At 40.6% G+C, this 25032-nt stretch overlaps 1 protein-coding gene across 22 annotated transcripts in view; it reads right to left on the reverse strand.

The window, feature by feature from the left end:
* The window catches only part of tbc1d5 (TBC1 domain family, member 5), a 524363-nt gene that overhangs the window by 413425 nt on the left and 85906 nt on the right, over positions 1 to 25032 (reverse strand). For 15 of the 22 annotated variants that reach the window (XM_087987287.1, XM_087987275.1, XM_087987283.1 and 12 more), the window contains one exon: positions 901 to 978. The exons of 4 other annotated variants lie outside the window; for them this stretch is intronic. In XM_087987287.1, coding sequence (XP_087843413.1) covers positions 901 to 949 — 49 coding nt within the window. In that variant the 5' untranslated portion in view covers positions 950 to 978. Of the gene's footprint in view, positions 1 to 900; positions 979 to 4832; positions 4937 to 25032 lie in introns of those variants that run through there. 3 more of the 22 variants (XM_087987271.1, XM_087987276.1, XM_087987277.1) reach the window with 3 other exon arrangements.

Here is a 25032-nt window from a genome sequence, read left to right on the forward strand (position 1 = left end):
GGCAACCACTTCCCTAGCTTCCCACAGAGTTAATTGCTTCTCTTGAATTATTTAATCAATCTATTACAATATTAACAGTAGGCTTTAGTTAAGATCCTTCAGATAATCATAGATATAAATACCGAAGTAGTTATAGATCTACTTACATAAGGAAAATCACTAAGAGCATTAGAGGAAAAAATTCAAACTAGGTTCAGTTAGAAGTGCCCTCTGAAACTTATATCTGGGTCACTCTTATACCGGTGTACATACATATGTTTGATGTTGCACTTTTTAAATCTTTTTCTGTGTTAGTAGTCTCAGAAAATTCCTGCCTTTCATTCAAAGGAGTTTGGCAATTGGCTCTATCATTTTCTACCAAACTAGGTCTTTGCTGAAGAATGATAACTGCATGCTAAAAAGAAAACAAAAATACTTGTTGCAACTGAGAGGTTGTGAAAAATCAGGGAGCCAATTCCCTCCCTCAGCTGACTATAACACAGACAAGACTATCTGTAAGAGTCTTAGAGTAGACAGACAATGGGTTGTTATGAGGAGAGATTACACAAATTAGGTCTGTTTTCTCAAGAACGTAGAAGGTTAAGGGGCGATACATTCAAACTTCTATCCATAAAAGGCAGTTGATACTAGATCAATAGTTAGTTCTAAATCTCAGATATATAATTTTTTTTTGTTAAGCAAAGTTATTAGGGGAAATAGGCCAAAGGTAGGTCACAGATCATCCATGAGCTCACTGAATGGTAGAACAGGCTCAAGAATCTGAACGGCCGACTCCTGTTTCAATGCCCCCATGTTGATTGAAACAACATGCCCTCAGTGAAAATTATTCAACAAGATATTTTACTACCATTAGCCTTCATCTTACTTGATAACTTGTCAAGCATATACGAATATACTCACTAATTTGTAGATTAATCTTTCTTCCAAATTTCTTCTGTGATGCCAGCATTAATACATGCAAGCTTAGCAAGTCAGCATCTACAAGAGAGAAAAAAGGAAAACTAAACAGTCCGTCAAACATTTTTTTAAATGTGTAAGTTAGCCTGTAGGCATCCAATGCAATCCCAATGACAACGATCAGAATCTGTTATGCTCCAGCTGATGGTAACATTGGACAAATCAGATTTCAGTGAAACCTAGCCTGTTAGACACGACGTTTTATACATTTCGTTTTGGTTCCCATGGAGGTCAGTCACTAGCAGCCTCTTGTGAAGATGCTCAATGTAGTTTTTACAAAGAAAAGCACACTGTACTACACAGAGTAAGAATTATTTGAAACAAATTGATTACAAATATCAGAAAGATTCAATCTTTTTACCAAGTCAACTGTTTTATAGGCAACCAAAATACAGTGAAGGGTCACTCTATCACGACTTCAAAGCTCTTTATTCAGTTGGCACAACTTTCATCGGTTTCGTTTTTGGTAAATTTCTGTGCATTCATTCCAGTATGTAACAGTGGTAATTTCACTGGACAGGTGATTCATAAGTTCGGACACATGGGTTCAAATCTCACCATGGGGGGCAGATGATGGTCTTGAAAGAGAATGGTCCCAGAATGAAAAACTTAACATCGGAGGTACATTTGAGGACTCTGGGTTTATACTCGATGGAGGTTAGCGTCATAGAGATGTACAGCATGGAAACAGACCCTTCGGTCCAACTCGTCCATGCCGACCAGATATCCTAACCCAATCTAGTCCCACTTGCCAGCACCCGGTACATATCTCTCCAAGCCCTTCCTATTCATATACCCATCCAGATGCCTTTTAAATGTTGCAACTGTACTAGCCTCCACCACTTCCTCTGGCAGCTCATTCCATACACATACCACCCTATGCATGAAAAAGTTGCCCCTTAGGACTCTTTTATATCTTTCCCCTCTCACCATAAACCTATGCCCTCTAATTCTGGACTCCCCCACCCCAAGGAAAAGACTTGGTCTATTTATCCTATCCATGCCCCTCAGGATTTTGTAAACCTCTACAAGGTCACCCCATATCTTCCGACGCTCCAGGGAAAACAGCCGCGGCCTATTCAACCTCTCCCTATAGCTCAAAAGGCTCAATCAAGTTTTTGAAACATAACTTCCCAAGCACAAAGCCAAGTTGACTATCCCTCATCCGTCCTTGTACATCCTATCCCTCATGATTCCCTCTAACAACTTGTCCACCACTGACGTCAGGCTCACCGGTCTATATTCCCTGGCTTGTCCTTACCACCTTTCTGAAAGAGGCTGGTTGTACGAAACACCTTAAAGGAGCGGGAGCGTGTGTGAGAGAGAGATAGACAGAGCGAGACAGACAAAACAGAGTGAGACAGACAGACAGAGCGAGACAGAGAGCGGTGGGGCATTGCATTATTGGTAAAGAAAACAATCACTGCAGTAATGAGGAAGGATGTTAGAGATGGGTCTTCAAACGAGGGCCTTCTGGGTAGAACTTAGAAATAAAAAAGGGCTGATTACCTTGCTGAAATTGTACAATGGGCCTCCCAACAGTCTGAGGGAGATAGAGGAGCAGAAATATAAGCAAATCTAATGAAGGTGTGAGCAAAACAGAGCAATAAACTTTCATAATTTTGTGGAAATAACATTTCTAGCTCACTGTTCCAAATTACTCTAATTGAAACGCACAGAATACTGAATGACCTGGACAGAGCAGATGTTGGGAAGATGCCTCCATTGATAGGAGAGAATAGAACCGGAGGGCATAGCCTTAGAGTACAGGGAAGAACTTTCAGAACAGAGATAAGGGGAAACTTCTTCCATAGAATTCATTGCCACAGAAGACTGTGGAGGCCAGGTCATTGAGTATAATCAAGATTGAGATAGATAGGTTCTTGAGTATCAAGGGTTACCAGGAGAAAGCAGGAGAATGGGGTTGAGAAACTTGTCAGCCATGATTGAATGGTGGAGCAGACTCGAAGGGCTGAATGTCCTCATTTCTGTTCCTCTATCTATGATCTAATTAACAAATATGGAATTATAAAAGCTAGTTTTAAGAACAGTGATCATTAAACTACCATTGATTTCTGGTAAAAATAATCATGTCCCATCTAGTTCACTGATGCCCTCAATGGAAAGAAATCTGTCATCCTTACTTGGTCTAACCTACATGCCACTTCTGACCCACAGCATTGTAGTTAATTCTTAAGTGCCTTCTAAAATAGGCTACCCGGTCATTCAGTTCAAGAACAATTAAGGAGGGGTAACACCCACAACCAAAGAACAAAGAAAATATTATTTGTTTCAATTATCATCTCTCAGAGAGTTCTTTAAGCCCTTGCTAACTTAATTAATACTATTAAATATGGATTCTTTAAACTTGCGTCTTTAACAGCCATGCAGAATGTCTTTCTTTTTGACACCTCCAGACTTTTACTTCTGGAATATCCTTGAAGCAATTCAGGTCTGCTACTAACAGTGTCCCAGATGCAAAAGACCTCTCTGAATGAATACGTTTCTGGTCACTCTAACTCGCCTGCTCTGGTAAAACACAAGTCAGCAAACAAACTAACAATTTTGCTTGGTTAGCTTGCAATCACTTAGCTAAACTTTCATAATTTTATCAAAATAATATTTCCAGTACACTGTTCCAAATGACTCCAGCTTTTGTCTGAAAGTCACTGTGACAAAACTGAAAACCAAAATCCATTTTTCTTCCACTTTGAACCGAAGTTTCCAATTAATAATACTATAAACCTTGTATGCAAATATTAAGCGTACATTCACTTTACAATTAAGAAAACATTTGAAGACAGAAAGAACAACTCATGGAAGAGGTTATATTCTAAGAGCTATGAAATAAATTCTTCCTTCAGATATATCACCAAACAATAATTACAATCAGCCCAGTGTTATCATAGAGAAATGCATATATGCCAACATTTGAAGTAGTTTTACTGACAGTATTTCACACTAATTTTAATATGCCACCATACCAATTCACCAAATAACCCCTCCAAACTTTAAGTTTAGAACACGGTGGCTTAGTGGTTAGCACTGCTGCCTCAGTACCAGGGTCCCAGATTTGATTCCAGCCTCGGGCGACTGTCTGTGTGGAGTTTGCACATTCTCCCTGTGTCTGCGTGGGTTTTCTCCGGGTGCTCCGGTTTCCTCCCACAGTCCAAAAATGTGCAGGTCAGGTGAATTGGCCATGCTAAATTGCCCATAGTGTCAGGTGCATTAGTCAGAGGGAAATGGGTTTGGGTGGATTACTCTTCGGAGGGTCGGTGCGGACAGGTTGGGCTGAAGGGTCTGTTTCCACACTGTAGGGAATCTAATCTAATCTAATCTAAACTATTTAATTTGGGCTATTTCAGGAGAAAGTGAGTGTCAAATAGGAAAGGTATATTTTACCAATCCCATTCCTTGTTATAATTTACTTGTGTATCGCATTAACAATTTGTCTTTATATAGTATCCTAACACAATAAATGAGCATTGTAAAATCAAGTAGGACTAGAAAGCTCAAGATATTAGGCCAGATGACAAAAAGCTCGATCAGTGGGGTAGGTTTGAGGACATCTTACAATACGAAAGGAAAACAGGGAAGTATACTTCTAAGACTAGGCAATTCGAGATACAGCCACTACTGGTGGAGCAATTAAATTGGGAATGTATAAGACAGCAGTGTTAGAGAATTGCAGATAAATGAGAGACTTCAAGGACTAGAGGAGATCTACAGTAGAGATAGACAAGAATGAAACATTTTAATAAGAATAAGAAATTTTATGTCAAGACATTGCTTGATTTGAAATTAACATAGCTCAGACAACACACAGATGGTAGAAGGATAGGAATTGTTGGGAATTAAAACAAAGGCAACAGAACCTTGGAGGATGTCAAGTAGAATGTCAGAGAGCAGCCATGAGTGCATTGTAATAATGTTACAGTCCCAGACCAGATCGCAAATTTGTGTTATGATCTAGTGACGGTCCACTGCCTTATTCTGTAAAGTAGAAAAAAAGAGAGATCAAGGGAGTTAACAGAGTAAGGACACAAGACTTTTTTAAAAAATTCATTCATGAAAAATGGGCAACTGGTCCGCATTTATTGTCCATCCCTAGTTGCCCCAGGTGGTGGTGAGCTGTAGCCTTGCACCACTGCAGTCCACCTACTACAAGTTGACCCACAATGTCCTTAGGGAGGAAACTTCAGGATTTTGACCCAGCAACAATGAAGGAAAATCAATATATTTGTAAGTCAGGGTGGTAAGTGGCTTGGAAGGGAACTTGCAAGTGGTGGAGTCCTTATCCTTCTATCTCAAAATGGTCATTGGTTTGCAAAGGGCTGTCTAAGGACCTTTAGTGAATTCCTGCAGTGCAGTGCATCTTGTAGACGGTACACACTGCTGCTTATGGAGCGTCGGTTGTGGATAGACTGGATGTGGTGCCAAAGAAGGAAGCTGCTTTTTCCTGGATAGTGTCAAGCTTCTGGAGTGCTGATGGAGCTGAAACCATCCGTGCAAGTGGGGAGCATTCCACCAAACTCCTGGCTTGATTCTATGATTTTGGACAAGCAATAATAATTTTTGCTGTACAATGGTACAACAATAAGTTCAACATTTAATGTAGATTGTATTTCTATCCCAAAAATGAAAAAACGGTAGACATTAGCAGTAAGCGGTAATCAAAATCCCTCCAGTGCACAGTTTGGCATAACAGATCCTATGGCACTACTTCAAAGAGCAGCAAGGGGATTATCCCATATGCCCTGGTCAATATTTATATAATCACTATCCCAAATACATCATCCTGTCATTATAACATCATTGTTTGTAGAAAATTAATGTACACAAACTGGTTACCATGTTTTACTGTTACCATGGCGACTATAATTCAAAAATACTTTATGGGCTTCTGGATTAGTGGTGCTGGAAGAGCACAGCAATTCAGGCAGCATCCGAGGACAGGCAAAATCGACGTTTCGGGCAAAAGCCCTTCATCAGGAATAAAGGCAGAGAGCCTGAAGCATGGAGAGATAAGCTAGAGGAGGGTGGGGGTGGGGATAGAGTAGCATAGAGTACAATAGGTGAGTGGGGGAGGGGATGAAGGTGATAGGTCAGGGAGGAGAGGGTGGAGTGGATAGGTGGAAAAGGAGCTGGGCAGGTCGGACAAGTCAAGGGGACAGTGTTGAGCTGGAGGTTAGAAACTAGGATGAGGTGGGGGAAGGGGAAATGAGGAAGCTGTTGAAGTCCACATTGATGCCCTGGGGTTGAAGTGTTCCGAGGCGGAAGATGAGGCGTTCTTCTTCCATGCATCTGGTGGTGAGGGAGCGGCGGTGGAGGAGGCCCAGCACCTCCATATCCTCGGCAGAGTGGGAGGGGGAGTTGAAATGTTGGGCCACAGGCAGTGTGGTTGATTGGTGCGGGTGTCTCGGAGATGTTCCCTAAAGCGCTCTGCTAGGAGGCGCCCAGTCTCCCCAATGTAGAGGAGACCGCATCGGGAGCAACGGATACAATAAATGATATTAGTGGATTTGCAGGTAAAACTTTGATGGATGTGGAAGGCTCCTTTAGGGCCTTGGATGGAGGTGAGGGAGGAGGTGTGGGCACAGGTTTTACAGTTCCTGCGGTGGCAGGGGAAAGTGCCAGGATGGGAGGGTGGGTCGTAGGGGGGCGTGGACCTGACCAGGTAGTCACGGAGGAACAGTCTTTGCGGAAGGCGGAGAGGGGTGGGGAGGAAAATATATCCCTGATGGTGGGGTCTGTTTGGAGGTGGTGGAAATGTCGGCGGATGATTTGGTTTGTAAATCGCTTTGACACAGTGGTCATGAAAGGTGCCATATAAATGCAGGTCTTCAATTTAACCTCCAGTTTTCTGTCCAGGTGGATCATTAGGTCACAGATCTACCTTTTGGGGTCTTTCTTCAACTCTCCCTTTTTCTTGTTGTGTTTCAAAACTGTTAGTTTGTAAGTACTACCAGATCCAACCAAGGATCATGGTTAACTGCTTTTCCTTCTACAGAGTCTGCCCGACCTGCTTCATACTTAATGTCAAACCCATGTGCAGATACAATGGCCCAGACAATCAGAAGGAATCATGAACAACAATATTTTGGGGAAGTTATGTCCTTAGATGGTAAAGGTGTATGAGTGCCACCACCTAAAAGCTCTCCTCCAAGCCAAACACCACTATCACTTGTAACAATATCATCTTTCCTTCGCTGGTTCAAAATTCTGAGAACTCTCTTCCTGACAGTACTGTGGATGCCCCTTCCTGACATGGATTGCAGGGGTTCAAGAAGACAGCCCACAATTACAATTTCCAGGGCAATTAGGGATGGGTAATAACATTGATCTAACCAGCAATACCTACACCCCATGATTAACCACACATCCTCTGGCTCTGTCTACCTATGCTCGATTTTCTAGTCAAAGAAAACCACCTCTCAATGTCTCCCCTAGTAAGCCCTTTCAGAATCATATCTATATCAATGGCATTACCTCACATCATTCCAGAGTAATTAGAGATGTTTAATAAACACTGGTCTAACTAGCAACACATATGTCATGAAAGGAAAACAAAATCAGATACTTTTGAATCTGCCAGCATAACTGATCTTCAATTTCAAAACCCTCAATAGTAATGTGGTTGACTCTTAAATGCTCACGATGAAATTGCGAATGGGCAATAAATGCTGTTCTAGCCAGCTACAGCCTCATTCTCTGAATATTGAAAAAATATCAAAAATATCAAACCCTGCCTTGACCACAAAAATCCAATATTGTAAAAGAAAAAGGAAGCAGTAGGTCAATCATTCCCTCTAGACTGCTGTCATTCACCATATTTCTCAATTCCCCAAGAGATCCATAACATACTTCAACCTTGAATATATGCCATAATAGTACATTCGCAACTTATGAAGCATGTAATTTCAGAGGTTCAAAGAAATCCTTGGAAGCTCTGAGCACGTTTAAAACAGAGACTGACAGCTTTTAAAAATACCGACGACAAAGGGATATTGGAATATTGTGCTAAGAAAAGGCAATGATCAGCGACAATATATTGACTTCTGGAAGAGACTCAATGGACTGAATGGCCTACTCTTGTTCAAACATTCCTATGACTGCAGATCTAATTTGCTCAGTCTATATCATCAGACAAACTTCTAATCCAAGAAATCAGTGTAGTAAACCTTTATATCACCTTTCATCATTCAAAGTTCCGAGCAAAATTCCAAACAGGCTTAGTTTGCTCAAATTCTCTTCAAAGGCCAGCCTCCTCATTTTAGAAATCAGTCTTTTGGATTCCTTCTAAACTCCTGCATTAACTCCATTCAAGCTGACTGCTTTGTGAAGATAAGAAATAAGTTTGACCTGCCAGTCAATAATATCACAACCGGTCTGATGTGGCCAGAACTCACTTTCCTGCTTGTCCCCAACAACCCTCAACTCATTTGTCAATCCAAAATATCTAATATAGCCTTGAATATTTTCAATGATCTTCGAGAGAGAATTTCCCACACAAATGACACTTTGGAAAATAAATTCCCCCTATTTCCATCTTAAATGAGAGATCACTTATTTTTGAATTGAAATAATGTTCCAGAGTTCTGGATTCGCCCACAAGGAATCTCTCAGCAATAATCCTTTCAAGGCCCCTCAGAATTAATCTTCCACAAGGATCTGTGAGGACATGATTTCTTCTATTAGTTGCAAGCTACAGCAAATCTTTCCACTGTCTGTGCCTCATAAACCCAAAATGAACTTGAGTCCCACCCTCCACTCACAGAGAAGATGTTAAGAATTCATCTCATTCTTTGACACACATTTAGTAGGTCATATAGCTACAATAGTGACCCACTTTATAGTAAGATGCAATACTGCTGTTCTATTTTACATAAAATACTCGAATAGACTTTAGTGGAATTTCTAACTATTTTAAAATTCTGTAGTGCAGTACTGAAAATTTTTATCCCACCATGAAAAATGCAATTATCCCTTGATAACAGCAGTTCGGACTTTTGTTGTGTAGCTTAGCCAGACTATCACAAAATCATTTACAAGAAAATCACAACTAACTTAACATATATCCTTTATTTCAACTTCCCGAGTTGAAATGGAACATTTCCCTTTAGAAATGCTTGCAATTTTCTTATATTGGTTTTGGGGTTTTCTCAATTCACTGTCTGTCACTCTAAAAGGATAAAGCAAATCACATTGCAAAATATTTACACTTCAATAAGGGTCAATCAAGATTATGTGCATAAGAATCAAATATTCTATAAGACTGCGATCCCTATTTCAGCCACCACACTGAAAACAGACGTTATGCAGCTCCACACAGCAAATAAATTAGATCAAATGTGCACAAACCCACCCAAAACACTAAGAGTCGAGGGCAGACTTAGCCCTAACGTTCACAGGTAGTTAAATAGTACAGTTAAACCAGAAACTGAAATAAATTTAAAACTGAAATAAACCAATGAACTGAAAGCAGAAACAAATCCATTATTTAAGCACACATAATCCAATCTAATGCAATTTAAATCTTCTCAGATGGTAAAATGTATTATTAATGTACAACTTTAATGACTGCAGTTCATGCAGTTTATTTATACACAATAAATTCAGACAGTGAAGATAAAAGAAATCAAAGCAACGTTTATATTTTCTCTTTCTTCTTTCCCCTTCCAAATCAATAGTGCAGTCACATTAAGCTGTCCCAATATTCTAATTGACAGGAGAAAGTGGCCTCCTCGACATTGGGGAGACAGGCCGCCTACTTGCGGAACGTTTCAGAGAACACCTCTGGGACACCCGGACCAACCAACCCAACCACCCTGTGGCTCAACACTTCAACTACCCCCTCCCACTCCACCAAGGACATGCATGTCCTTGGACTCCTCCATCGCCAGACCATAGCAACACGACGGTTGAAGGAAGAGCGCCTCATCTTCCGCCGAAGAACCCTCCAACCACAAGGGATGAACTCAGATTTCTCCAGTTTCCTCATTTCCTCAGTCAAATCCCTCGAACTCAGCACCGCCTTCCTAACCTGCAATCTTCTTACTGACCTCTCCGCCCCCGCCCCACTCCGGCCTATCTCCCTCACCTTGACCTCCTTCCACCTATCGCATTTCCAACACCCCTCCTCCAAGTCCCTCCTCCCTACCTTTTATCTTAGCCTGCTGGACACACTTTTCTCATTCCTGAAGAAGGGCTCATGGCCGAAACGTCGATTCTCCTGCTCCTTGGATGCTGCCTGACCTGCTGCGCTTTTCCCAGCAACACATTTTCAATTCTAATAGACAATCAAGGTATCCAATGGTATACAGAAATACTCCTGAAATGCTACAAAAAATTTGAAATTTTTTAATTCACTTTTCAAAAAGTGACTGTTCATTGAACGGATGGTTTAAATAACCCCACAAGAACTGATGATATGCTTACCACTAAATCAGTCACCACTTTAAATTCATGTTTTTGATGCAATGTGGTATCACTGGCAAGGCCAGCATTTGTTGCCTGTACTAACTGCTTTTGGAGCAAGTGGCTTGCTGGACCATTCAGAAAGCAATTAAGAGGCAGCCCCATTACAATTGATCAGGAATGACATGTTGGTCAGATCAGATAACAACAGTGAATTTCATTTCCCTTAAGAACATTATTAAACCAGAAGTCAAGTTTTCAGTAAGAGTGTGCTGAACTTTGAAACTTCTTAAAACACCTTTATAAAATTAAACATTACTGTTACGAATGAAAAGCAAAAGAACTCAAGCAAATGAACTGTAAAACAAAGGTTTTACATCTTATAAGTTGAAATTTGCATGAAAATTTAAAACACTCCAACAGCAAAAAAGGTCAGTCACTATCTGAAAGACAGGTGAACGTTTCATATATTCCACTTTTTCCCAGTCTATCTATGCTCACCAAAGTTCACCCAATTCCAAGAGCTGGTCCCTTGAACCTGTTAAACTACAAGGCTTGAATGGCCTTGTACTTATAAATGTTTACTTTATATAACTTGTAGCAACTCCAAAATTATCTATCATATTTGCTATGGACTAGATCATCCCCACACCCCCATTTCAAATATATCAAGGAGATAACCTAGACTCTACTCTTATCTTATTTAAAGGCAAGTGTAAGGTGCTGCATTCCAGGTGTAATTCAAATGGTTAAGACTACTCGGCTTTAAGCAAACATACTTCATTCTTACTCTACAGTTAAAACAAAAAACAAAAAGTATTTGTATAACTTTAACTCTCTTGGAAAACTTAATGGAATAATAGATTTTACTACTAAACAGCAACATTCACTATCTCTGTGGCAACTTAACTATCCGAGGAGTGTGCTATCCTTGCAGTTCCCATCAGCTGCAGAGAATTTACTGGTGTTTAGCCCCAATAGTCTCTCAAGCACTTCCTCTCGAGTGCTTATTATTGTGAAATTTTTGTCTGGATAATTCCTTATCCAAAACAACTCAATATCAAATCATGCCCAAATCCATCTAATACTTATGTGCTGCTGCTTTACCTAAAGAGCCTCTTTGAGCGTTCCTCCCATGCTCAAACAACGAAAAAAAAATCTCACCTACATGCTCTTTAACAGTTTCAATCTCCCTCTGTTTCAAACTCTTTTGTATCTATTTCATCAATAACACAGTGGTGATCCTTACTTTGAACTATACCTTGTCTTGTTCAACTAAGCTGAAAAGTAGTGAAATCACACTGTTTTCCATATTTTACTGAAATCAAACCTCATTCACACTGTCAGGTGTTCAAATTGGTTCCTGAGAGTTTAAAATTCTGGAGTTCTTTATCTCAATTGTTCAAACACAAAATCACCATCAACTTATAATCAACTTCTAATCTAATGCAAATTTAACAAATTTATTCAAGAAAGGAAAAAAATAGTTAGCCTTACATCTCATGTTGGAAAAATGTTAGTCGATGATTACAATAGCAGAACATTAAGAAATACATAACATAACTAAACACAGTCAGCTTAGGGTAAGTCAAACCTGAAAACATTTAGCATTCGTTAACTAATAGAAGACAAAGAGTTTGGATAAGGTGAGAAATGGAGTACACCAGGAATCAATGTGGGACCACAAGTGAATGAACCATAGCTAAGTTTGTAGACGACAAAACGAGGAGGAAAAGGAAGTGCTGAGGATGACAGGGTCTGCAGAGAAATAAAAAAAGTTAAGCAAAAATCGGCAAATTCTGAACAGATGAAATACAATATGGAAAAATCCAACATTGCACTTGGGCAGGAAGAATAGAACGACCGAGTACTATTTAAATGAAGAAAGACTGCAGAAAGCTACAGAAGATAGACTTGGCGATCCTCATGCATGAATCACAAAAAGCTTAACAGGTGTTAGGAAAGGGCTGTATCTATAAGGAAAGGCCAGTCGGAAAGGAATGTTGGCCTTTATAGCGAAGGAATTTGAATATTAAAAATAAGGATGCCTTGCTAAAATGATACAAGGCACTGGTCAGACCACACCTAGAATACTGTGAACAGTTTTGGTCCCATAAGGTAAGATAAAAGCATTGGAGATAGTCCACAGAAAATTAAGTAGGTTGATCCCAGGTATAGAGAGATTGTTTTCCAAGGAAAGGTAAAACATGTTGAGCCTGTGCTCATTGAGTTTAGAAGAACAAGAGCCAATCTTATTGAAATATGTAAGATTCCGAGAGGACTTGACAGTTTAGATGCAAAAAGGTTGCTTCATCTTATGGGAGAGACTAGGACCAGAAGACATAATGTCAGAATAAGGGATCATACATTTAAGACAGATGAAGAGGAATTTCTTCTCTCAGACAAAGTGAATTTGTATTTTCTTTTATTTTTCATTACAGAGGGCTGCCGAAGTTAAGTATATTCAGGACTGACATAGATGGATTGTAAATTAGTAAGACGAATCAAGGGACATAGGAAAAAGACAGCAAAGTGGAATTGACGAGACAAATCAGTCATGGACTCAATGAATAGATGAACAGTTTCAATGGGCTGAATAGCCTACTTCTCCTCCTACATTTAATGGTTTTCTGATGATGTTCTGCACCCTGACCATTGAGCTTTGAACTTAATACATTTTGACAAGAATTGGCAAAACATCTTTTAAAGACTAGAAGTTCCTTTATTAATGGAACAAGACAGATGATCAGGTTAGACAAACTGAAAAGGCAAAATTCTGGATCAGTGGTGCTGGAAGAGCACAGCAATTCAGGCAGCATCCAACGAGCAGCAAAATCGACGTTTCGGGCAAAAACCCTTCATCAGGCAATCAGGTGGTTTTACTGTGGTACACTACTTGAGAAAGTTCAATTTGTTTTTTTTCCTTTGGGTTGATGTTGTCATTTCCTGTGGTGATGTAATTTTCTGTTCTTTTTCTCAGGGGGTAGTAGATGGGGTCTAACTCGATGTGTTTGTTGATATAGTTCCAGTTAGAACGCCATGCTTCTAGGAATTCTTAGTATCCTTGCAGACAGATAAGCAAGGACACCACTTCGACTTGGAGAACACAGCCATCCTAGAACAAGCCAAACAGAGGCATGCATGAGAATTCCTAGAAGCATGGCGTTCCAACTGGAACTCTATCAACAAACACATCGAGTTAGACCCCATCTACCACCTCCTGAGGAAATCAACAGGAAATGACATCACCACATGAAATGACAACACCAACCCAAAGAAACCCAAACATATAAATAGAAAGCAGGAATCATGTACAGTACTTCACCTGAGGCCCACCCAAGATGTTACTTAGTAGGGTGACGAAACATCTGGAAATGAACCTTCCAGTTCAGCGAACAAACATACATCCAGAACCTCAACCTGAGCTAATGGAAATGAACCTTTCAGCTCAGCAAGTAAACCTACATCCAGAACCTCACCCTGAGCTACAAATCTTCTCAAAATTTGCTAAGCAGAAATACGTCAGCAATTTCTTCAACAAAAGTTCTTCAACCAAATACCAGAAAAATATTTTGTTCCCACTGTGGGTCACTTATGGCTTAAGTTAAATTTTTAATGTCACCTGCAGTCAGTAAGAAATGTGCAAAAGTAACAGAAAACATAAACTACTCCCAAGGCAGTACACAATGCACTTCATGCCATTAGGGCCATTTTATATTTTTTATAGGCTTACTGCCTCTCAAATAGATAACTGTTGCTAATCTACATTTGAAATCAAGTGAAGCATAAAAATGTGTCATGCATAAAGCAACACTGCTTTAACTCATTTTATCCATCAATAAGTCCCATGACAGAAATATTAAAAAAATGCACTGCAAACTGAAATTCTTTAGCAACCCTTGGTGAAGGTTTTAAATTCATGAAGTTGCTGAAGCTAGGGCTTAAGTTAACATGTCTTTTTGTGCAAAAAAAAAATTGCACATCGATAAGACCTCAGAACAAGCCCTAATAAATACGAAATAGTGTAGTTAGCAATTGAGTAATATTAAGGAAAAAATCCCCCCATTTATGCTCTACTGCATTCATTAACTTGAGTGCTAATGAAAATAATTATTATACCCAAATAACCAAGCTTAAATTAGTCCTAACAACTGCAGCACATATTTAAAAAATGCAAGTGGGAAGTCAGAAGTTTCTAACTAACTACAAAATCCTTCAAGCCTACTCCACTGTGAATTCACAGATTCCACAATGTAAACTCCGGAGAACAGGTTGATCAAATTAAAACCTGAAATTAAAAGTTGGTCAAGTACTAATGAATACACTTGTAAATTTTCTTTGCAATATGATAATTATTAGACTGGCTGAAAATAACTTAGTTGAGTACTGCCATAAAAACAACAGTAAAAGCAAAATAAAATGACGAAACAAAAACAATGGAAACACAATGCAGGTTGATCACCACCTGCAGGCAAATAGTACATTTTAAAACTTAGATGCTGAGTCTTTAAAATTTCCTTTGTCTCTGACTTTTCATTTCTGAAGTTCCAAAGGGAAGTTAAAAATTTTAAGGTTTGCTTTATAAATGTCAACCAGCCTGGACTCCCCAGCCAGGGGCAAAAAAAAGTCTGAGAATCTAGTCTGACTAGCACCTTTTTAAATGAGATCACTTCTCATCTTCATACTTTAGGGAATACAGAAGGAGTCCATTCAATCTCATCTCCTTCGAAGAATAAGTCTGCTGAACCTTCACTGCACTCCTCTGAAAGAAAGTATGAATTAATTATTTAAGGAGAACAAAACTATCCACAATACTCCAGGTCAAAGGTCCACATCCAAGGCCCTGAATAACTGAAGTATACTTTATACTTATATTCCAAACATTCAATAACGAAGGCTACTATATAATTTGCTTTTCTAATCATTTACTGTACCTTGGACTGAGCTAATTCAATATTTTCATATAAATAGTTAGCATATAAATATGGGCATCAGCACAATTTAGCACTGAGTGCTGCTTTGGAAAAACCGCAAGGAGTTGGGGGAGTAAGGGGATTAGGTGAAGAGGAGGTAGTGCTCCTTTGCTTCTTCTAACCTTTCGCTCTGTAGGCATTAGTTATCACTCTACTGTAGGGAAGATGCTAGCCATTGGCCAAGTGTCTGGTAAATGGTTAAAATCTATTCTATTCCTAATGTTTGAAATAGCACAACAGTTCTTAGAACATAGAACAGTACAGCTCAGTACAGACCCTTCAGCCCTTGATGTAGTGCTGATCTTTAATCCTACTCTAAAATCAAATTAACTTATAAACCCTTCATTTTATTATCATCCATGTGCCTATCAAAGAGTTGCCTAAATGACCCTAATATGTCTGACTCCACTACCACCGCTGGCAGTACATTCCATGCACCCACCACTTTCTGCGTGAAGAACCTACCTCTGACATCTCTCCCAAACATTCCTCCAATCCCTTAAAATTATGCACCCTTGTGATAGGCATTTCTGCCGTGGGAAAAAGTTTCTGACTATTCACTCTACCTATGCCTCCCATTATCTTGTATGCCTCTATCAAACTGACTCTCAACCTTCTTCGTTCCAGTAAGAACAACCTTGGCTCCCTCAACCTTTCTTCGTAAGACATGCCTTCTAGTCTAGGTAGTATCCTGGTGGGTCTCTTCTGCACCCTCTCTAAAGCTTGCACATCCTGCCTATAATGAGGTGACGAGAACTGAACACAATATTGCAAGTGTGGTCTCACCAGGGCTCTATAGAGCTGCAGCATAACCTCGCGGCACAAACTCAATGCCCCTACTAATGAAAGCCAACAAACCATATGCTTTCTTAACAACCCCATCAACTTGGGTGGCAACCTTGAAGGATCTTTGAACATGGATCCCAAGATCCTTCTGTTCTTCCACACTGCCAAGAATCCTGCCTCAACCCTGTATTCTGCATTCAAATTTGACCTTCCAAAATGAATCACTTCACACTTTTCCAGGTTGAACCTCCATCTGACACTTATCAGCCCAGCTCTGCATCCTGTCAATATCCTGTTGCAACCTACAACAGCTCTCCACACTATCAACAACTCCACCAACCTGCATGTCATTGGCCAATTTTCTAACTTGCCCTTCCACTTCCTCATCCAAGTCATTTATAAAAATCACAAAGAGTAGAGGTCCCAGAACCGATCACTGCAGAATACTCCTGGTCACTGAGCTCCTAGCTGAATACTTTCCATCTACTACCATCCTCTGCCTTCTGTGCGCCAGACAATTCTGGATCCAGAAAGCCACATTTCCCTATATTCCATGCCTCCTTATGTTCTGAATGAGTCTACTAGTGGGAACTGTATCAAACACCTTGTTAAAATCCATATAAACCACATCTACTGTTCTACCTTCATTAATTTGTTTTGCCACATCCTCAAATAATTCAATAGGGCTTGTGAGGCATGACCAACTCCTCAAAATGCCATGCTGACTAATCAAACTATGCTTTTCCAAGTAATCATAAATCCTGTGTCTCAGTCCTCTGCAATTGCTAGGGTTATCCCTATTCCCTTTCTTGAATAAGGAAATAACCTTTGCCACCCTCCAACCATCTGGCACTACTCCAGTGGAGAGTGAGGATGCAAAGATCATCGCCAAAGGCACAGTGACCTCTTTCCTCACTTCCTCTAGTAACCTTGGGTATATCCCATTGGCCCAGGGGACTTATTTATCTTCATGTTTTTCAAACTTTTCAGCACATCCTCCTTCTTAACATCAACCTGTTCGAGCGTATGAGCCTGTTTCACGCTGTCCTTGCAAACAAGTTCTTCAGTTCCTTCCTTGGCACCTTGTAACGCTCTAGAGCCCGGTCTGATCCTTGCAACCTTAAGTAAGCTTTCTTCTTCCGCTTGACTAGATGCTCTACATCCCTTGTAACCCAAGGTTCCTTCATCCTACCATCCCTTGCTAGCCTCAGTGGGACAAACCTATCCAGCACCATCAACAAATGCTTCCGAAACAACCTCCACATTTCTGACGTTCATTTTCCTGAGAACATCTGTTACAATTTAGACACCACAGTTCCTGCCTAATAGCATCATAATTCCCTCTCCACCAATTAAATTTCCCATACCGTCTGCTTCTATCCTTCTCCATGACTATTGTAAAGGTCAGGGAGTTGTGATCACTATCACCAAAATGCTCTCCCACCAAGAGATCTGACACCTGGCCTGGTTCATTGCTAAGTACCAAATCCAATTTGGCCTCCCCTCGTGTCAGTCTATCCACATGTTGAGTCAGGAACCCTTCCTGGATACACCTGACAAAAACTACTCGATCCAAACTATTTGAAGCAAGGAGGTGCCAATCATTATTAGGCAACTTAAAGATGCCCATGACAACAGCCTGTTATTTCTGCACTTTCCAAAATCTGCCTCCCAATCTACTTCTCCGTCTCTGTTACTACTGGAGGGTCTGTAGAAAACTCCCAAGCAAGTGACTGCTCCTTTCCTGTTTCTGACGTCCACTCATACTGACTCAGAAGACAAACCCTCCTCTTGGACCTCCCTTTCTGCAGCTTTATATTATCCCTGATTAGCAATGCCACTCCCCCACCTCTTTTACTTCACCTCCACCCCCCAATTTTTTTTAAAATATCTAAACTTTAGAACATTTAACAACCATTCCTGCCCCTGCAATATCCAAGTCTCTGGAATGGCCACAGCTTCGTAGTTCCAAGCGCTAATCTAAGTTCAGCACCCTTATTGCTATTACTTCTTGCATTAAAATAGACACACTTTAACCGGACACACTGACTGCAACTCTGCTCTAAAAACTGTCTATCCCTCCTCGCAGATGCTCTGCACATTGTATCTGGCTGTTCACTCGCTACTCCATCCTTAGATTCAGAGGTCCGGTTCCAAACCCCCTATCAAACCAGTTTAAGCAATCCCGAAGAGCTTTCGTTCCTTGTAAGATTATTTCTAAAGACAGGAAAATAAATAGTTGAAAAAAATAAGTGGCTCATGAAACACATTAAGGGTAGTAGGATAAGGACAAGTAATGACTGGAACATATGAAAATTCCCGAATGCCAGTATGATCCAGGGCAAACATTTATTGTGAATGGAGGAACTAAGGCTCAGAATCATTGAGCTAGAGGCCAGACTGCAGGCACACAACCAGAGAGGAAGAAAGTTACCTGGATGTTTTGTATCAGGACGTGATCACACCCCTTCGGAATAGGTTTTCTGATTTGAACACTGATGGGGGACAGTGAAGGTCAGTTGCAGATATGGCAGTTAAGGGGGCCCTAAGGTTAGGTGTACAGCAGCCTTACCTTCGCAAATTGTCAAACAGGTTGGAGATTCACTAAGCTCGTTTGATGGGGTGAAGTGCTCTGGGATGGAGGGTTAATCGATCATAGCAACATCATATCGGAAGCCATTCAAGTCGGGGAAGCAAAAATGACGAGGCAGGACAAGCCTTCCTGATGAAGGGCTTTTTGCCCAAAACGTTGATTCTCCTGCTTCTCGGATGTTGCCTGACCTGCTATGCTTTTCCAGCACCACACTTAGGACAAGCAAAGAGCTGTAGGAGGTCAGTAAAATGAGCCAAAACTTCAAAGTTAATAATCCCTGCATTATTACTTGAGTCACATGCTGATTTATATCGACAAACAAGATTAGAGAAATGAATGTCAGGCTTAAAGACTGGTTTGAGGGAGCTGTGTTCTGGTTCATAGCACACTGTTATCAGTATTGGGGAAAGTGAGGGTTATAACATTGCAAAGATCATCTGAAACATGCTAGGACCAGTTTTAGCCAGCTACACATCTAGTGCTTTAAACTAAATAATGGAAGCAAGAGATCATATCTGGGAAGATGTGGTAAATCAAAGATGAAAGACAAAACAAGAGAGGAACTTATAAAAATTGGAAATAATAGTCAGTGACAGAATGGGGTAGACAGTTCAAATCTACAAGTATATCAGCAGGTAAGGCTAGAGATTTAAAAAAAAAAGAACTAAATAAAAGGTTCTGTATCTGAATTCATGCAGCATTCAAACTAAAACAAAATGATAGCAGAAATGCAAAAATATCCATGACCTCAGCAACCCCCCCCACCATGAATGTAATTTTCTCTTAATTACAGAGACAGCAGCAGCCCACATCCACACAGTTCTCCAAGATATCTGCACTCATTTAATCCTAGCAACTTCAGCATCCCCAAACTGAATTCCTCCAACTACAGAGGCTCTACCTGTAGAGACGAAGGTCTGAAGAACTTGAATTCCCTCTAAAAACTTATTTGCCTCCTTTCCCATCCTTTAAACGGCTCCTTTAAAACCTACTTGTTTGACCATAATTTGATTTAGGTCACGACATGTGTGGGTGATAAAGGTGGGTGGGTGGTGGGTATAGAATGTACATCAGGTCTCACTAGGTAGGGATCAGACCTCTAGGGACATGTGGTGCTCATCAGGCACATGACCAGTGTGTTTGGATTAAGGGCTAACAGTGGGATTATTCCACGCAAGTTGGGAAAAGGGCTGGGGATCCAGGCCAGGTGCTGCAGCAGAGCCCATGTACTCGGTCTTCCCCCTACTCTTTTGGATCATTTCCCCAAAATTTACCCATATTAAAAGAGATATACTCACATTTGAGGCAGTTCAAGGGGACTCATGACGCTGATTCCTGGGATTAATCACAGTTGACTTATCAAGAATGACTAAACAGGTTAGGCCTTTATTCATTAGAGGTGAGGGTTAATCATAGAGTCAGAGCTGCACAGTATGGAAGCAGACTCTTCAGTCCAACTCGTCCAAGCCAACCAGATATCCTAATCTAAATCCATTTGCCAGCACTTCGCCCATATACCCATCCAGATTCCTTTAAAATGTTGTTATTGTACCAGCCTCCACCACTTCCTCTGGCACCTCATTCCATACACACATCACCCTCTGCGTGAAAACATTGCCCCTTAGGTCCTTTTTAAATCTTTCCCCTCTCAGCCTAAATCTATGCCCTCTAGTTCTGGACTCCCGACCCCAGGGAAAATACTTTGCCTATTTATCCTATCCATTCACATCATGATTTTATAAACCTCTATAAAGTTTATAACCCCTCAGCCTCCAACGTTCAAGGGAAAACAGTCCCAGCCTATTCAGTCTCTCCCTATAGCCCAAACCCTCCAACCCTGGCAACATCCTTGTAAATCTTTTCTGAACCCTTTCAAGTTTCACAACATCTTTCCGATAGGAAGGAGACCAGAATTGCACGCAATGTTCCAAATGCTGCCTAACCAATGTCCTGTAGAGCCACAACATGACCTCCCAACTCTTATACTGAAAAGAGGAAAGCATGCCTCCCTCACTATCCTATCTACCTGTGATTCCACTTTCAAGGTGCTATGACCTGCACTCCAAGTTCTCTTTGGTCAGCAATGCACCCCAGGACCTTACTTTTAAGTATATAAGTCCCGCCCTGATTTGCCTTTCCAAAATGCAGCACCTCACATTTATCTAAATTAAACTCCATCTGCCACTTCTCAGCCCATTGGCTGATCTGATCGAGATCCCCTTGAACTCTGAGGTAATCTTCTTCACTGTCCACTAACAACTAATTTTGGTGCCATCTGCAAACTGACTAACTATACCTCCTATGTTCACATCCAAATCATATATATAAAGGAAGAAAAGCAGTGGACCCAGCACCAATTCTTGTGGCACCTCGATTATCCAAACGAGATGGGTAGACACTACTTCATTCGGATAATTGATTATTCAGATAATCGATTTGACCTTACTTTTGCAAAGGGATGTGTAACTAACCGTTACGTCAAAAATATCCAATTACTGATGCTTGAGGTGCCGGTGTTTCTTTGTTTTTGTCAGTGTTTTCAGATGTTTTTCTGTACAGTAATCCGAATACAGTTACCTCTTTGAAGTAACGTTTTTGTGGGACCTTGAGATCTTCTTCAGATAATCCAAAATTCGGATAATTGGTATTTGGATAATTGAGCTTCCTATGTATTTCCCCACATTATGTATCTTCCAGGTCTTTCTCCACAGTAAACACTGATGCAAAACACTTGTTTAGTATCTCCCCCATCTTCTGTCGTTCCACACATAGGCTGCCTTGCTGATCTTTGAGGTGCCCTATTCTCTCTAGAGTTACCCTTTTGTCATTAATGTATTTATAAAATCCCGTTGGATTCTCACTAATGCTCATTGCCAAAGTTATCTTTTGTCCCCTTTATGCCCTCCTGATTTCCCGCTTAACAAAGAAAGTCACAGCACAGGCTCAGACCCTTTGACCCTGCAAGCCTGCGCCAATCCAGATTCTCTTTCTAAACTTGCCGCCTATTTCAAAAGGTCTGTATCGCTTTGCTCCCTGTCCATTCATGTATCTTTCTAGATACAGTTTAAATGACACTATCATGCCTGGCCCTACCACCTCCGCTAGCAACGCGTCCCAGGCAACCACCAGTCTCTGCGTAAAAACTTTCCCACGCATATTTCCCCCTCTCACTTTGAACTCATTACCCTTAGCTATGGAGTCCCCCACTCTGGGAAAAAGTTTCTTGCTAGTAGCCCTGTATCTACCTCTCATGATTTTGTAGACCTCAATCATGTTCCCCCCTCAACCTCCTTCTTTCTAATGAAAATAATCCTAATCTACTCAACTTCTCTTCCCTCCACTGGAACATTTAGATTGAGAAGTCCCCAGGGCCAGAAAAGTCCCCATCTTAGATTGCTCCAAGAAGCGAGAAAGGAGGTTACTAAGCCGCTGACGAACATATTTGCTTCCTCACTCTCCATAGGAGTCGTACCAGAGATTGGAGGGAAGTGAATGTTGTTCTCTTTCCAAGAAGGGTAATAGGGAAATCCCTGGCAATTACAGACCAATCAATCTTACATCTGTGGTAAGCAAGATTTTGGAAAGAATTCGGAAGGATTTATGACTATTTGGAAAAGCATAGCATAATTAAAAGCAGTCAGTATGGCTTTGCGAGGGGCAGGTCATGCCTCACAAATCTAATTGAGTTCTTTGAGGAGGGGACGAAACAGATTGAAGGAGGTCGGATAGTGGATGTGGTGTATATGGAAATCAATTGATAACATTCCTCATGGTAGGCTCATTCATAAAGTCAGGAGGTATGGGATACAGGGAGATTTGACTCTCTGGATTCAGAATTAGTTGGCTGACAGAAGGCAGAGTGTGGTTATAGATGGAAAGTATTCTGCCTGGAGGTCAGAGGTGATTGGTGTCCCGCAGCGCTCTGTTCTTGTGCCTTTGCTTTTTGCAGTTTTGATGAATGACTTGAATCAGGAGGATGAGGGGTGGGTTAGTAAATTTGCCAATGACACAAGGTTGGACGTGCCATTGATAATATCAAGGGGTATTGCAGGCTGCAGCGTGACATAGACAGGATGCAGAGCTGGGCTGAGAAATGGCAGATGGAGTTCCACCTGGATAAATGCAAAGTGATTCATTTTGGTAGATCGAACTTGAATGCTGAATATAGGATTGATGACAGGGGGTTTGGCAGTGTGGAGGAACAGAGGGATCTTGGTGTTCAAGTGCATAGATACCTCAACTTTGCCACCCAAGTGGATAATGTTATTAAGAAAGCATATGGTGTTTTGAATTTCATTAATGGGGGATCAAGTTTAAGAGCCGTGAGGTTTTGCTGCAGCTCTACAAGACCCTGGCGAGACCACACTTGGAATACTATGTCCAGTTCTGGTCGCCCTACTATTTGAAAGATGCAAAGGCTTTGGAGAGGGTGCAAAAAAGGTTTCCGAGATGCTGTCTGGACTAGAGAGCTTGTCTTATGAACAGAGGTTGACTAAGCTTGGACTTTTCTCTCTGGAGAGAAGGAGGAAGAGAGATGACCTGATCGAGGTGCACAAGGTAATAAGAGGCATGGATAAAGTCGATAGCCAGAGACTTTTACCCAAGCCAGGATTGACTGCGACAAGGGGTCATGGTTTTAATAGGTTAGGAGGAACGTATAGAGAAGATGTCAGAGGTAGATTCTTTATGCAGAGAGTTGTGAACGCATGTAATGCGTTGCCAGCAGTGGTGGCAAAATACCTAATACAGCATCAAGTGTTTTGAATAAGGTAACAATGTTGAATCTTCTCTTTATATCTTCCACTGTCTTCTTTCCTTCTTCTTAGGGATTTTGTTTCACTGGTCACTGATCATTAAAGGTATCTTTAAGAGAGCCGTTTTTCGGGCAGTCTGTATTGTGCTGGTGGCTTGTTAGTTCTCCCTCAACGGTTCAATTTTTCCTGGTCTTATACCCCAAAGCATCAGATTGTTTCATTGGGTTTTAATATTGTCAATACACTAAATTCAAACTTGATTGGAGGTTGGTATTTTGGGGTATAATTTAAACTGACTGGCCGAGCTTGAATTTGTTTTGTCGTCTCCAGACAACCCAGCTAATCCAGCTGTTCGACCAAACTTTACATTGTTACCTTATTCAGAACGCTTCGTGCTGTATCAGGTATTTCTGCGAGCTTTTAACTCTCTTAAAAGGTACAGTATCCCTTACACCTTTGTATCACTACAATGAAATCTAATTCTTATCTACCCAATTATTGGCTGCTTTTGCGACAACATATCAGCAGTAAATGCAAGGACAAATGAGTCTGTGATTAAAGACACATCTTGCACCAATTCTGTTAATGTCAGTTACAAGGGTAGTATCTTACTAATTATTTGCCATCATGATAACATTTTTGGGGTTTTCAGGAGGTAATTTGTCTGCTGACACATGAATTTTTAGTGTGCCAAAGTAAAATTGATCCATGACATTCAATAGGAACACCATTGCTGAAACCCGCACTTACAATGTACTGAGGGTTACCAATGACCAAAAACTGAACTGGACGAACTATATACTATGGCTAATAGAGCATGTCAGAAGTTGGAAGTTCTAAAGCAAGTAACTTGCCTCCTGAATCTTCAAACCCTGTCCACTATTCACAAAACAAGTCAGTAAAAATCACAGGGATAAACAACAAAGGCAAGTTATCCCTACACAGAAGAGAGAGAGAGAGAGAGAGACTTTGAGGAGCTGCTGTACCTAACACATTCTGTTTCTCCCACTCTGTCTCTGAAAGAGCTGCATGATTGGCATTAAAGTAGTATCTGTTTTTAATTTAACCTAGGGTGCATCTGCAGTAAGTTACTCCAATCTATGTCTCATTAAAGCATGGATGATCATGTAAGGCAGTTCATTAAGTTGGGAACATTATTGAAATGTGAAATATATGTGATTAATTCATGATCGAATAGTCAGTTCAGTGTTGCAGAATTAATTTGTGTTTATTCCCCTTTCAAAGTTGGACCTTTGGAAACCAGTATCCTGACATGTTTGTTAGCATTCACTTCAAACAAAAGTCGAGAAGGAAACTTTAAGTTGACAGAAAAGAAACAAAAGAGTGCTGCGAAGGACAAAGCGCTTGCAATTTTTTTTAAAGAAGTGCAAACATAAGACTCACTCAATTGTGAATAGCTAGAATTTTCATTTTGGAATATGGAGATTTATTTGTAATACATTAACAAAAGCATTTACTTACAGAAACATCGAAACAAGATTAGGCTATTCAGCCCTTCAAGATCATTCTGGCATTCTAGATGGATGGATAA

The sequence above is a fragment of the Chiloscyllium plagiosum genome, unplaced genomic scaffold (assembly GCF_037043375.1).
Source record: "Chiloscyllium plagiosum isolate Xiang-an unplaced genomic scaffold, Cpla_swu_hap1 HiC_scaffold_5, whole genome shotgun sequence".
In the NCBI taxonomy this organism is placed as follows: Eukaryota; Metazoa; Chordata; class Chondrichthyes; order Orectolobiformes; family Hemiscylliidae; genus Chiloscyllium; species Chiloscyllium plagiosum.